Source organism: Lactuca sativa, chromosome 4 (genome assembly GCF_002870075.4).
Source record: "Lactuca sativa cultivar Salinas chromosome 4, Lsat_Salinas_v11, whole genome shotgun sequence".
Taxonomy (NCBI): Eukaryota; Viridiplantae; Streptophyta; class Magnoliopsida; order Asterales; family Asteraceae; genus Lactuca; species Lactuca sativa.
In genome coordinates, this window is record NC_056626.2 from 210959862 (window position 1) to 210973290 (window position 13429).

Consider the following 13429-nt stretch of genomic DNA (forward strand, 5'->3'; position numbering starts at 1 on the left):
CTACTCGTCCTCATCATCATCTCGATTATTTTGTGGCAGCAATGAGCGAAACCACTCTTCCAATGCTGCAGAACAGGCCGGGTCCTGTAGTATTGTTTGGAGCATTTGCAACTATAAAGAAAACAAAATATATTAACAACATATCAGAATAACATTATAATTAATTATACCGTTCCACTATAGCATTTACTAACAATTACCTGTGATTGTGGTTGTTCTTGTGTTATTGGTTGTTGCTGATCGTACATAGACACAATGGTAAGGGGTTAACATTAACTTGATTTTACAACTAATTTATTATTTTTTTAATGTTTTTCTTAAATTAATTTAAATTTATTCTATAATTAAATTAAAATTACTAGAAGTACGTTGCTATTAATAACCTAATTAAGGCTAAAGTTGTAATGACCAACATTAAGTTGGCCAAACATTAAGTCATTAAAAGTATGTTGCTATTAAGTTGGCCAAACATTAAGTCACTAACAAAATTAAGCACTTTGAAACCATATACAATACATTACTAGAAGTAAGTTGCTATTAATAACCTAATTAAGTCAAATGTATACATCCAATTTGCATATTTCAATTTCATCCAATTTCATACAATTAAGTCAAATGTATATATTCAATTTACATATTCCAATTTCATCCAATTTCATACAAATATATACATCTAAGTTTAATGTTAAGGCAATGTGGTATAACTTTCATCCAATTCCATCCAATTTCATACAAATATATACAAATATATACATCTAAATTTCATCCAATTTCATACAAATATATACATATACATGTCAATTTTTTTTTTTTTGATACTTCAATGTAATCTAAACATAACTTTCAAATTATACACAAAATGCATATTAAACTCCAACAAATGTGAAAAAAACACACAATCCAACAAAATACATACAATCCAACAAAATGCATAACCAATTCATATATCAAAATACAAACAGAATCACTCAACAAACTTGAAAAATACTCACTATTTATCATCTAAAACAGAAAAATCATAAAAAAGTTGAGAAATTCGACCTTGGTTGGGGCAATTTCGGAATTTTGGCTAAATGTTGAACTTGGTTGGGGTTGTGGTGGTTTTGTGGCTGCCTTGAGGGAAGGAGAAGCTAGCACCGGTCCAGGAAACAATGTCTAGTCCACCAAGTTGGAAAATTTGCGTGATATTGATGAAAAATCGACAGAAAAACGAGAGGAAAATGGGTGAATGAGAAGCTGTGAATGGCAGAAAGGTAAGCTGTTCAGGGGATATCTGCGTTTAGCATTAGCGGCGACGCAAGGACAATAGCGGCGACATTAGGGTATTAGCGGCGACAAACGGAGGGAAAACTCAGCGCGTCTTTCCGCTTTCCTTAATAGCCGTTAGATTGAAAACAAATCGGACGGTTGGGGTGAGAGTGACGCGGATCGCTAAATGAAAGTATTAGCGGCGACGCCTTTAGCGGCGACACGTAACGCGTCATTTACGTGTCGCCGCTATTGCTAGCTGTCGCCGCTATAGCTTTGTTTTCTTGTAGTGATTGTCAACTTTCACTAGCTATCTTAAATAGCACAAGCAAAGTTATAAATATTAAATTAAATCAGTTAGGAACAGAACAACTGTTCTTTTAAGAAAAAGATCTTATGTTTAAATAGTACAACACCAATGTCAAAAGTGTTGATAATGTATCAATTATCAATAGTAAATACTGCAGCTAAATAAGAAGAAATCATGTCAAAGTACAATTATAAGCCGGATTACTTTCTAATTTCATCTGCCATGACTCAACAACTTTAGAACGACACCGGTACCTCCTCCCTTGTAGTTTTTCCACTTGGTCCTGATGAATGAGCCACACAAAGATCACCCAGATCAATGTGGATGTTTAGCTTTTTAAAGACTCTATTTTTCAGATCATAACTAAATATACTTTTATCGTGCCTTGATCTCATGAAAACGATATATCTCTTATTTATCACGCCACAAACCGGATATCGAAAAGAAGCACTTACAAAGCCATGATCCTGGACTGTTATCGAAAGCAACTTCTCCCACTTCATACTTTGAAAATCTTTAAGAATCCATAAGTCAGTTTTTTCCCTAGAAACTCCATCAATGAGGCTGAGAAAACCACCCATCTCAAAAATAGAATAGTAGAGCCTCTTACGCTCACCGGGTTCAGGTAGGCTCATTTGGAGAACTTCTTCTTTTATCATATCAACAGAAACCAGGAACCTAGAGCAATTAAGATTCCAATGAAAGTACCTTCCTTGAACTTGAATTGAAACTATCTCACCCATATTCCTAGGATCCAAGTAAAAAGGTACTTTGATCTTTTTCCACCTTGAGGAAACACGAGAGACTACAATATCTTTTTCCAATTGTAGAATATGACATTGGAGTGATTGGCCATTAAACAAGTGAACAACCTTATATACTCCCTTGAATCTGTCAAAAAAAAGGGCCATTGCACATACGCTAGTATCTTGATGTGCAAAAAATGTTGGAGGCTTGGGAAGAAATGATTTTTCCCTGGTGATTATATTGAAAATATACAGTGACTTTCTTTTTCTGGCAGGGTCTAATATCAGAAGAAACTCGTTATACCATGACTTTATCCTTCCAAAGAAATGTATGCGAAGGTTTTGCTCTTTCACTTCTAGTCTTTGTCCTTCTTCCCTTACATCCACATAGCGGATCGTAAATCCAAATGACGTCTGGAGGATAAAAAAAGAATTTTCTGCCAAGATCATGTTAATTATATCGAACCATTTTCTACAGACATACTTTGCGTTATAACGAAGGAAAACATAAGGAAGCCTTTTAAGGATATCTTCAACCACGTCATCTGGAAGAAATGCAAACCAATGAACATCATTTTTCTTTCTCTTCATTTCTTCATCTTCACACTCTTTCCTGCACTTGCTCATTGCCACCTCCATCGATTTCTGTTTCAAAATAATATATTACTTTTTTTTGTAAGCAGCAACACGAGGAAGAAATACAGGTATGTACATAGCCACAAGGGAACATGCATGAATGATCAATAACATACATCAAGCGAACATGTTTGTGTTTTATTTCGGATCAACAGAATTAAGTAAGTACATATGGTGTTCAGGTAAACACAACAAGTGTAAATCCGATCAATTTTATTCCTGGGTTTTAAGTATCCAATCAACTTTCAGAGTGCAATTGTAAAAACTAACACCCTTTTCTGGCATCTGGAGGTTTTTAAATCTTAACATTAGTTATATAAGTAATTTGTTTCCACATTGACATTTGCGTCGAATAGAAAGAACGTAAGAGACACAGTTCATATTAAGATGATAGTGCATAAAAAAGCCACATTAAACACGTTGCAAGAAAAGAAAACAAACCTGTAGAACGCTAACTTCCATACTTGCAGAGATCGATGATAGTCGAAAGTTAGGGTTTTTTAGGACACAACTTGGAAGGAGTGTGATGTTAGGCGGTGGGTGTTTTTATTTTGGGATCTGCTAAGTCCTAAATTGACGCTCAATTTATATCCTATGCTGTCTCCCCATTTTATGTTCACTTTATATTCTATATACTATATATGTCGGCCCATTTATTCATTAAATTTCAAACTTTAAATTAATTTATTTAAGCAAAAAAGAAAAATTTTGGGTTAGTCCTATAACGTTTTTTTCTAAAATTCTAAGCAAAAATTAAATCATTTTAAACATATAAATTTAGTAGTTAATACATGCATTTACATGTTTAAGCTAAGCAAAAAAATAAAATATAAAAAATAAAAAGAAAACAAAACAATCAATAAAATGCTGAAAAGGCCTAATTTTAAGTTTGGAATTATAATGTTAGATTTGCAAAATCTAACTTTCGAGATAAAACCATCAATCACTTAATATATAAAATCTACAAAATTACATTATTGAGTTCTATAGTGTGAGATTTAACAAACAAATATATTTTAAAATCTGATAAAAAAAATTAAATATCTTTGAATAATTTTCTCTTACTTATCCTTCTATGCATATTAAATGGTGAAAAGTATATTAAAATATTATTAAGAAAAAATAAAAATAACAATTGTCATCATATGATATGGATAGAAGGATGATAGAAAAAAATTATAGAAGAATATTTTATTTCTCATTAGGTCTTTTTTTTATTAAGAACTACTGTATAGAACTTTTTGTGAATGTAGACTTTTATCTTTGTTAAATTTGGTGAAATTGATTGTATGTATGAAAGATAAATTTAATGTTATTAACTATTTCCGACATCCTAAAATTCTAAGTTGCAGAATATTATGGACATAGCTAACGACGGTGTCAAACACTTGAAAATTGTTAGTTTAACGTCTCAATGTTCTACATGTGCATCTGGTATTTGTTTTATTTCTTTAAAAAGTGGTTACCTCTCTAGGGTAGTTTTAGGTTTTTAAGGCATATACATTAATAACTATTCCAAGCTAATTACTTACAATAAAGGAAAATTAAGCTTTCTAGTCGTTTAATTATAATCTTCATTTATGTTTTTAACAAAGAAATAAATGAGATTTTCTTATATTGGCTTCATCATCATCTTATCTTATGTTCATCACCATCATTAACGTTAGAAAAAAATAATTTTTTTCCCACATGTGATCTTCGTTACAATATACTCCTTTTAAAGTTCCTCTTTATGCCCGGATATAAAGTTTATTTGATACATTATCCCATTTTAAATTGTGTGTGTCCTATTTAATTATATATCACATTAAAACCCGTATTGGCTTATAAGCAGTGTCGAGTTTTCAGCCGTGACTTTCCCAATTTAGCTGTCAGCTATGAATAGAAGACGGTTTGGAGTCGGGGACATGTCCTCCACCGCCTTTTCCACCATGTCCTCTAGGCATTTGCTCATATGCCTTTGTATCCACTCTAAAATGTCGATTTTGAATGAAATAGGTGCACAATTTATGTTATTTACTTTTCTATCATTTCTGTTTGTTGGTTTTTAGGTGCTATCTATGTCCTTTTGTTATCTCCTTCACAAGGAAACGACAAATGATTGGCAGGCGTCGATGTTCTTCCTATTTTTTCCATCTTTTGGATTTCGTCACTTGAAAATGTTGGGTTTTATTCAAGAAATTGTGCTCTTAAAACGCACAATATGGCATCGGATGCTTTAAAACTTAAATAAACTTAAAACCATTTTAACCCTCCAATGATCCTTTTGTATGTAACACCGCAAATTTTCAAACAAAATTTTCGATTTTAAATTACCAACATACATATAATAATTCTCAAAATATCAAGTGTCGATGTCACAACATATTTCAAAATACTTTTTGAAAAGTAATTATCAAAATCCAGGATCCTCATTCATGACTCTTTTCTCTTGTGTGTACAATCGAGCAGCCGCCTTCCCGCGATCCTAATAATAACCTGAAACACATAACACATAACACAGTAAACACGAAGCTTAGTGAATTCCCCAAAATACCATATACACATATTAGCCACTTGAAGCTATAACTCTTTAGGACCCTCCGGTCCGATGTGTCTCAGTGGGACCCTCCAGTCACATGGCTCGTTGGACCCTCTGGTCCGGTCTGGGTGAGAACCCTCCGGTCAGGTCTAAGTATGGACCCTCTACTTGTTGGACCCTCCGGTCAGGTCTAAGTAAGGACCCGCCGGTCTCATAGCTCGTTGGACCCTCCGGTCCGGTCTAAATATCACATAATATAGCACACAACACATATCACACATAAATTGCATAACTCAGGCAAGCACATAAGACCCTCTGGACACACATAACTACCACTCTAGGTAAAGTATAGTGAGAAGACTCACCTCGGATGATGAACAGTCCCCATAAATGCTGATGCCACGCAGCGGCCTCTAACTCTGTGCCAAACCCACAGTTATCCCAATTTGGAACTAATTCTCAACTCTCGCTCATTAGGTCTAAAGGTAGTCAACTAACCAGTCCATTAATGACCTAAAACCCATTGGTCCCACCAAAGCCCAATAGTAAATGGGCTCTCCCGAGGCCCAACTCTCTCACATCTAATGGCAAGCCCAACTCAAGGGCCCAAAGCAAATATATATTATCCTCTGGTCCAAGACTCTATTGCAACAAGTCTAAACTCCAAGCCCAACACTCAAGGCCCAAAAGTCCACAGTGAGGTTATGCGGGACGTACCTCTCTTAGTACGCTCAACGTACTCACGAATCCATATTGGCCATCGGGGACACTGGGGCAGTATGCGGGGCGTACAGGAATTACGCTCAGCGTACTCCCTAGATTCACTCTTTCTACTCATTTGGTCTGAAACAGTTAAGACATTACCTCAATCGCCAGATATCGACTCCCTAGTGACACTTACTCCATAAAGTCAGTGACTTTAAGCCTTTGCTTGGCTGGAATGGTCACAAACACCCAAAACACTCACTTCCTTATCTCAAAAACCTCCTATCTCATGCATGACTTGATTCCAACGATCAAGATTGGATTTTTATGACATAACACCACTAAATATACCCAAAGGGACATATATTATTCTTTGGAGTTCAACAACTCATAAAGCTTCAAGCTTTGGGACCAAAAACTCTAAAATGGACCGAAAACAAAAACTAGAACAACAATAAGCAAGTTCAAAACTTGATACCTTTGGAAGATGCATCAACAAGAGAAGAACAATAAGCAAGCTCAAGTTATTCTCTTTCAAAGCTCCTTCTTCTTCAAAAGCCAAACACAACAAGTGATCACCCCACTAGATCCACATGAGAAAGCCACTAAGATTCAAACTTTATTCTTTCTGGAGCTAGATCAACATGATTAGGGCTTGGATCCACAAGCTCCAAGCCAAGCAATGCTTCCTCAAGGAACTCCTTCTTGCATAATATGCACCAAAAACATACCAAATAACCAAAATGCTCAAGAATCACTCAAATGGAGGCTTAGGGTCGATTTCTAGGGTTTAGAGGGATGGAGGCTAAAGGTATTAGGGTTAGGTTATGAGATAAGGAGCTAGACTTTTAACTTTGTTAAATTTGGTGAACTTAATGGTATGTATGAAATATAAATTTAATGTTATTAAGTATTTCCGACATCTTGAAATTCTAAGTTACAGAATATTATGGAAATAGCTAACGACGGTGTCAAACACTTGAAAATTGTTAGTTTAACGTCTCAATGTTCTGCATGTGCATGAGGTATTTGTTTTATTTCTTTAAAAACTGATTACCTCTCTAGGGTAGTTTTAGGTTTTTCATGCATATACATTAATAACTATTCCAAGCTAATTACTTATAATAAAGGAAAATTAAGTTTTCTAGTCGTTTAATTATAATCTTCATTTACGTTTTTAACAAAGAAATAAATGAGATTTTCTTATATTGGCTTCATCATCGTCTTATTATATGTTCATCACCATCGTGAACGTTAGAAAAAAATAAATTTTTTTCCACATGTGATCTTCGTTACCATGTACTCCTTTTAAAGTTCCTCTTTATGCTCGGACAAAAAGTTTATTTGATACATTATCCCATATTAAATTTTGTGTAACCTTTTTAATTATATATAACATTCAAACTCATATTGGCTTATGAGCGGTGTCGAGTTTTCAGCCGTGACTTTCCCAGTTTAGCTGTCAGCTATGAATAGAAGACGGTTTAGAGTCAGGGACATGTCCTCCACCGCCTTTTCCACCATGTCCTCCAGGCATTTGCTCTTATGCATTTGTATCCACTCTAAAATGTCGATTGTGAATGAAATAGGTGCACAATTTATGTTATTTACTTTTCTATCATTTCCGTTTGTTGGTTTTTAGGTTCTATCTACGTCCTTTTGCCATCTCCTTCTCAAGGAAACGACAAATGATTGGCAAGCATCGATGTTCTTCATATTTTTTTCATCTTTTTGATTTCATCACTTGAAAATGTTGGGTTTTATTCAAGAAATTGTGTTCTTAAAACGTTAAATATGGCATCGAAAGCTTTAAATTTTAATTAAACTTAAAACCATTTTAACCCTCCAATATTTTTCGTTCGATTCTAAACATAGTTTTACTTCATTTATTGTAAAAACCATCTGTTAGAACTCAATATTTAAATTTCATATAATATTTGATAATATTATTCACTTTTAAAAATACATAACACGATAACTGTATACATATTTCAAACTTGAAATTTATTTATTTAAGAAAAAACAAAAATTTTGGGTGATCCCTATAAGGTTTTTTTTTTCTAAAATTTAAGCAAAAATTAAATCATTTTAACATATAAATTTAGTAGTTCATACATGTGCTTACTTATTTAAGGAAAAAAAAAAAAACATCACATAAAAATTTGTAAAGCCTAATATCATATTTGGATTTTCGAAGGCTGGAGTTGCAAAATCCAATAAAACTATCATTCATTTAATAGGTAAAACCCACAAAATCACATTTTGTAGGTGGCCTAGTAGTGACAATATCTATATTCTATTGACAAACACATTTTGAAATCTGACTAGTAAATATCCTCCTACAACTTTTTTATATTTATTCTTCTATCCATATTAAATAATGATAAGTAAAAAAAAAATATTATAAAAAAAACTTAAATATAACACATGTCATTATTTGACATGGGTAAGAATATGGCTAAAAAAAATTTGTTGAATGATATTTAGTTTCTCATTATTTCTTTTTTTATTAAAAACTACGACATATAATTTTTTATGAATATAAACTTTTATCGGTTGTTTAATTTGATGAAATTGAAGGTAGGTATGAAATATAAATTTAAAATTACTTAGTATTTCTGAGATCATAACTTCTATGTTGCATAATGTTATGGACATAGTTAGGGATGGTGTCAAACACTTGAAATGTGTTAGTTTATTGTCTCAGTATTCTACATGTGCATCGGGTATTTATTTTATTCTTTAAAAAGTGATTACCTCTCTAGGGTACTTTCAAGTTTTTAATCATATACATTAATAACCATTCAAAACTAATTACTTATAATAAAGGAAAATTAAGTTTTCTAGTCTTTTAATCATAATTTTCATTGACTTTTTCACAAAGAAATAAAATAGATTTTCTTTTATTGGCTTCATCATCATCTTATCTTATGTTCATCATCATCGTGAATGTTAGAAAAAAATATTTTTTTTCCACATGTGATCTTCTTGACCATGTAATCTCTTTAAAGTTCCTTTTTATGCTCGGATGGAAGTTTATTTGATTGATTATCCCATATTTAATTTTGTGTAACCCATTTAATTATATATAACATTAAAGCCTATATCGAGCAGTCTCGAGTTTTGAGTCGTAGCTTTCCCAATTTAGTTGTCAGCTATGAACACTGCACGATTTGGAGTCGGGGACATGTTCTCCACCACCTTCTCGAGCATATCCTCCAAGCATTTTCCCATATGCCTTTGTATCTACTCTCAAATGTCGATTGTGAATGAAATAGTTGGACAATTTATGTTATTTTCTTTTCTGTCGTTTTCGTTTGTTGGTTTTTAAGGTCTATCTACGCCCTTTTGCCATCTCTTTTCTCAGGGAAACGACAAATGATTGGCAAGCATCGATGTTTTTCATATTCTTTATGTCTTTTGGATTTCTTCACTTGAAAATATTGGGTTTTATTCAAAAAAAAAAATTTGTTCTAAACACGTTAAATACGACAACGGAAGCTTTAAAATTTGAATAAACTTAAAACCACATTAACCCGCCAATGATCCTTTTGAATTTATCAAAATATTAAACCAACCATAGAATAAAAAGAATAACAACCTTTGTAGACCTTGATTTCAACAGTAGGCATGAAAGTTGAAGTAGATGACATAAGATACCCAAAGTGAAAATCCTATATGTGTATCCACCAAAGCAAGGATTAGCCATCAAATATGCTAGTATTCTCTTCATTAAGTACTTCTTAAGCCTTTAAGAACCAAACAAAATTTAGTGCTAAAATCGAATCACGTAAGAACTTAAACTCTACACTACACTTTGCAAGAGAGAATATTGAAAGAGCAATAGATGCTTTCGGTTTTCTAGAGAGAAATGAAAAAGAAAATCAAGCTTCAAAAAGCTAGTCATGCACTTCTTTATATACTAACACTTACTTACATAAGACCATACTTGCATTAAATGAAATCATGTTACAAACGAAAAGCATTGGTATGTAAGAGAATGGAAGAAAATCAACCTCCTTCCAAGGACGGAAGCCTATGGCTTTGACCTTCAACATGTGGGGTTGGAGTGACTTTACTCCATCTCTTATTATATCATGTGTAATTATTATATAAAATTATATAAATGAACTCCAAGTTGTCCAAAACATTGTACACAATATATAACTCATATTTTATAAGTTATTAGTTAACTTCACTAATGGAAAATATTATTTTCATAAAATTATAATTGTCCTAATTAAATACAAGAGTCGATAATATTTATTAGTAATCAAATTCTAATAAATAAATAATAAGTTACTACTTAATATAGGGTGTGAACTTATAGTATCATATGTTACTAGCAGATACTGTGACATCCTCTTTTTTCAGAACCAATAAAAACTTTTTCTTTTCGCTTTATATATTGAGTTGTGGAAATTCCTAGTTAAAAAAAATATTTTAAGATAATAGAAGTTATTTCATTATATTAAAATTATGAGGATGTCATAGTTCATATCAAAACTTACATTAAAATGTAAACATATAAAAGTTCTTGAAATATTACAATATGTACATCTCTTTATTTCAGTCGACATCCTAACTAAGCTTCAACAACCTTACATCCACTACATGTGATGCACATGAAATGAGTGTGTCAAGTTTGTAATATCCTATTTGAGGACATTTCATAATTCAAGATTCAAGGACTGTAATACAATCATGTAAAGTCCTTGGACCTCATTATAATGGAGTTTAGACTCTATTGGAGGTGTATGATGATGATAAGTGATTTAAACAATGGATTATTCTATGGAAGTTGTGGGGTACAATAGGAAAGGATATGTTTGGGCTTCTTGCATAAATTAAGGATTTTTGTTTGGCATGCATTCAATCATAAGTTTCAAGAGAGAATTATACAGCTCGTTGATACCTTGTCGTGGATATATAGATAATCAAAAACGGAGTTGAAACAAAGAAGTTATTGTTGTTTGAAGTTAAGCTGGAAAATGCAGTATGGCAGTACGTTGGGCGTACACCATGAATACAAAGCATACTGGCTGAGGGGAGACGTGTTTTTAAGAGATTGTAAGTCTCCAAAATGCTCGTGTATCAATCAGATCCAATTGATGGTGCGGAATCCCAATCAATTGGATGATGTCAGATCAAATAGAAGAGAAGGAGAAGAACAATTAAGATGAATCTAATGATGTATTCAATAATATGAATGATGCTCCTTCACATAAGATTCTCTCTCAGACATAATTCTTCTCTCTAACTTTCTCTCTCTACAATATGCTCTCCTCTCTCTCTCTCTTCTAGCCTTCCACTCCTCTACCCGTTACATTTATTTATATGGACCTCCAGCCGTACACAGCCACAAAATTACGGAAAAGTACATTTTCTTAGAAAAGCAAAGTATAAACCATATTTTTTACCCAACAATCTCCCCCTTGGTTTTTAACTTTCTTTTCTAAATGACCCAACAAGCCCCCCCTAAAAAGTAGCTGACTTTTCTTGTTAATCTTCAATGGGAGCTTTCACTTCAGCTTTAATCTTTGATTTCTTCATAGCTTCAAGATGAACATATGAATCTTTAATAAATGACTTCATCTTGAGAGGTTGGGCATTTCTTCAAGATTTTACTCTGAAGGCACATTGGGTGAGGAGGCTTGATGTATTGATTCTTGAAAGATAGCGCTTTCAGCTTAAGAATCTTCAGAGAGAACATCAGAGAGAGCTAATCTTCTGGATCACTTCAGCAGGTTCAAGATAGCAACAAACTGATTGAGGAGACTTCAATGCAACCCGTCACATAATCTTCAAGAATAGCTTCACCTTGCTTATGGGGTTGAATGATTGAATGTCGAAAGAATAATCTTCATTTCTTGCTCTTTCGAATGAAAATTCTTCGATGCTCAGAAATCTCGATACAGCTCCATGAGTCTCATCTACATCTGAATTCATTTTTCAAGACAAAAAAAAAACTAAAAGAAAACTTTAGCACAAAATATTTTTTGTCCACTTAAATTAAGCAGCGAGATCTACAGACAACCTCTAAATGGTTCAATTTTAGTTGCACTAGAACGTGTTCCCAACTTCCCGATATACCCTAGTTATCAAGAACTTCCAAAGAACTCCCTACTTTAGGTGAATAGACAATTATTAAGGAGGAAGTCAGATTTAGAAATAGATGCATATGTTGTGTCCCAGGTCGAATCTCTTTCAATCACGCAGAGGGGACAACATATAACTAACAGAGATAGAGGGATTGAGAGGTAGAATATTGCAAATGCTATGTTCCAGGTCGAATCATCCGATCACGCAGAGGGGACAACATATGGCTAATAGATAGAAATAGTTTCATAGATAAGAAGGTGTGTAGAAATAGAGTTGCATATGTTGCATTACGGGTCGTATCTTCCAATCACGCAGAGGAAGCAACATATAACTGACAGATAGAAAGCAAGAAAATAATTTCCTACAAACCTACTTTATCAGAACCCCCCCCCCCCCCCCCCCCGTCGCCCTATCAGAACCAGAATTAAGGACATAAGACTGTACATTAAGGAAAATTTGAACCACAGTTCTAGATGCGTATTAATTTAGTGTATCCTGTAGGTTCCCGTGTATATCTCACTGATCAATCTACCCGAGCGTCGTATGGTCAGTACAAACAATCCTATCTAAATCCACAGTGTCAAATCCTTCGTTCCTACCAACACATTGAACATAGAGTCTAGACAATTCAGATTCAGTCCCTTACACATGTATAGACTGCCCGTTATCACTTTATCTTGATATCACTTCCCAAAAAATACTTACTAATGAAAAATATAAAAGATTGAAAAATTGTCTTTAAAACGAAACAGTGTTAGTTAAACTCAGGAGTATAGAGAAGAAAACGCAAACCGCAATTCACCAATTGAATTTGCATCCAGAAGGTCTGAGAACAACACGCATAATCTCTGTACAGATCCGAAAATTCTTCACTTCGTTAATGTGACATCCCCATTTTCACGGCCAGAAAAGACCGATTTTGTTTATACTTTATAAAAGTCAGAGTACCTTTTTTAATAAAAATGTTGCGGAGTTTGTTACTAGTAAAACATGATAAATACGTTATCAAAGCATTTCCAAAGAAAAGTATTTTTATTCATTTTAAAACATTTGGGATGTCATCGTCAATACAGAAACATAAGCATAAATAGAACATACATTCATTATCACTAGTGATTTATATCTCCTTAATCTCTCAGTGTAATGTGACTTCATATCAAC

General features: G+C 33.4%; 1 protein-coding gene across 1 annotated transcript; it reads right to left on the minus strand.

The window, feature by feature from the left end:
* LOC128133576 (uncharacterized) lies at positions 1-3799 on the minus strand. Its single transcript, XM_052771071.1, has 4 exons — positions 3382-3799; positions 1813-2949; positions 201-236; positions 1-111 (listed from the first exon to the last, which is right to left on the minus strand). Exons 1-4 carry the CDS (start codon positions 3400-3402, stop codon positions 1-3), a joined length of 1305 nt encoding a protein of 434 aa, XP_052627031.1. The 5' UTR covers positions 3403-3799.
* Between the last annotated feature and the right edge of the window lie 9630 nt (positions 3800-13429).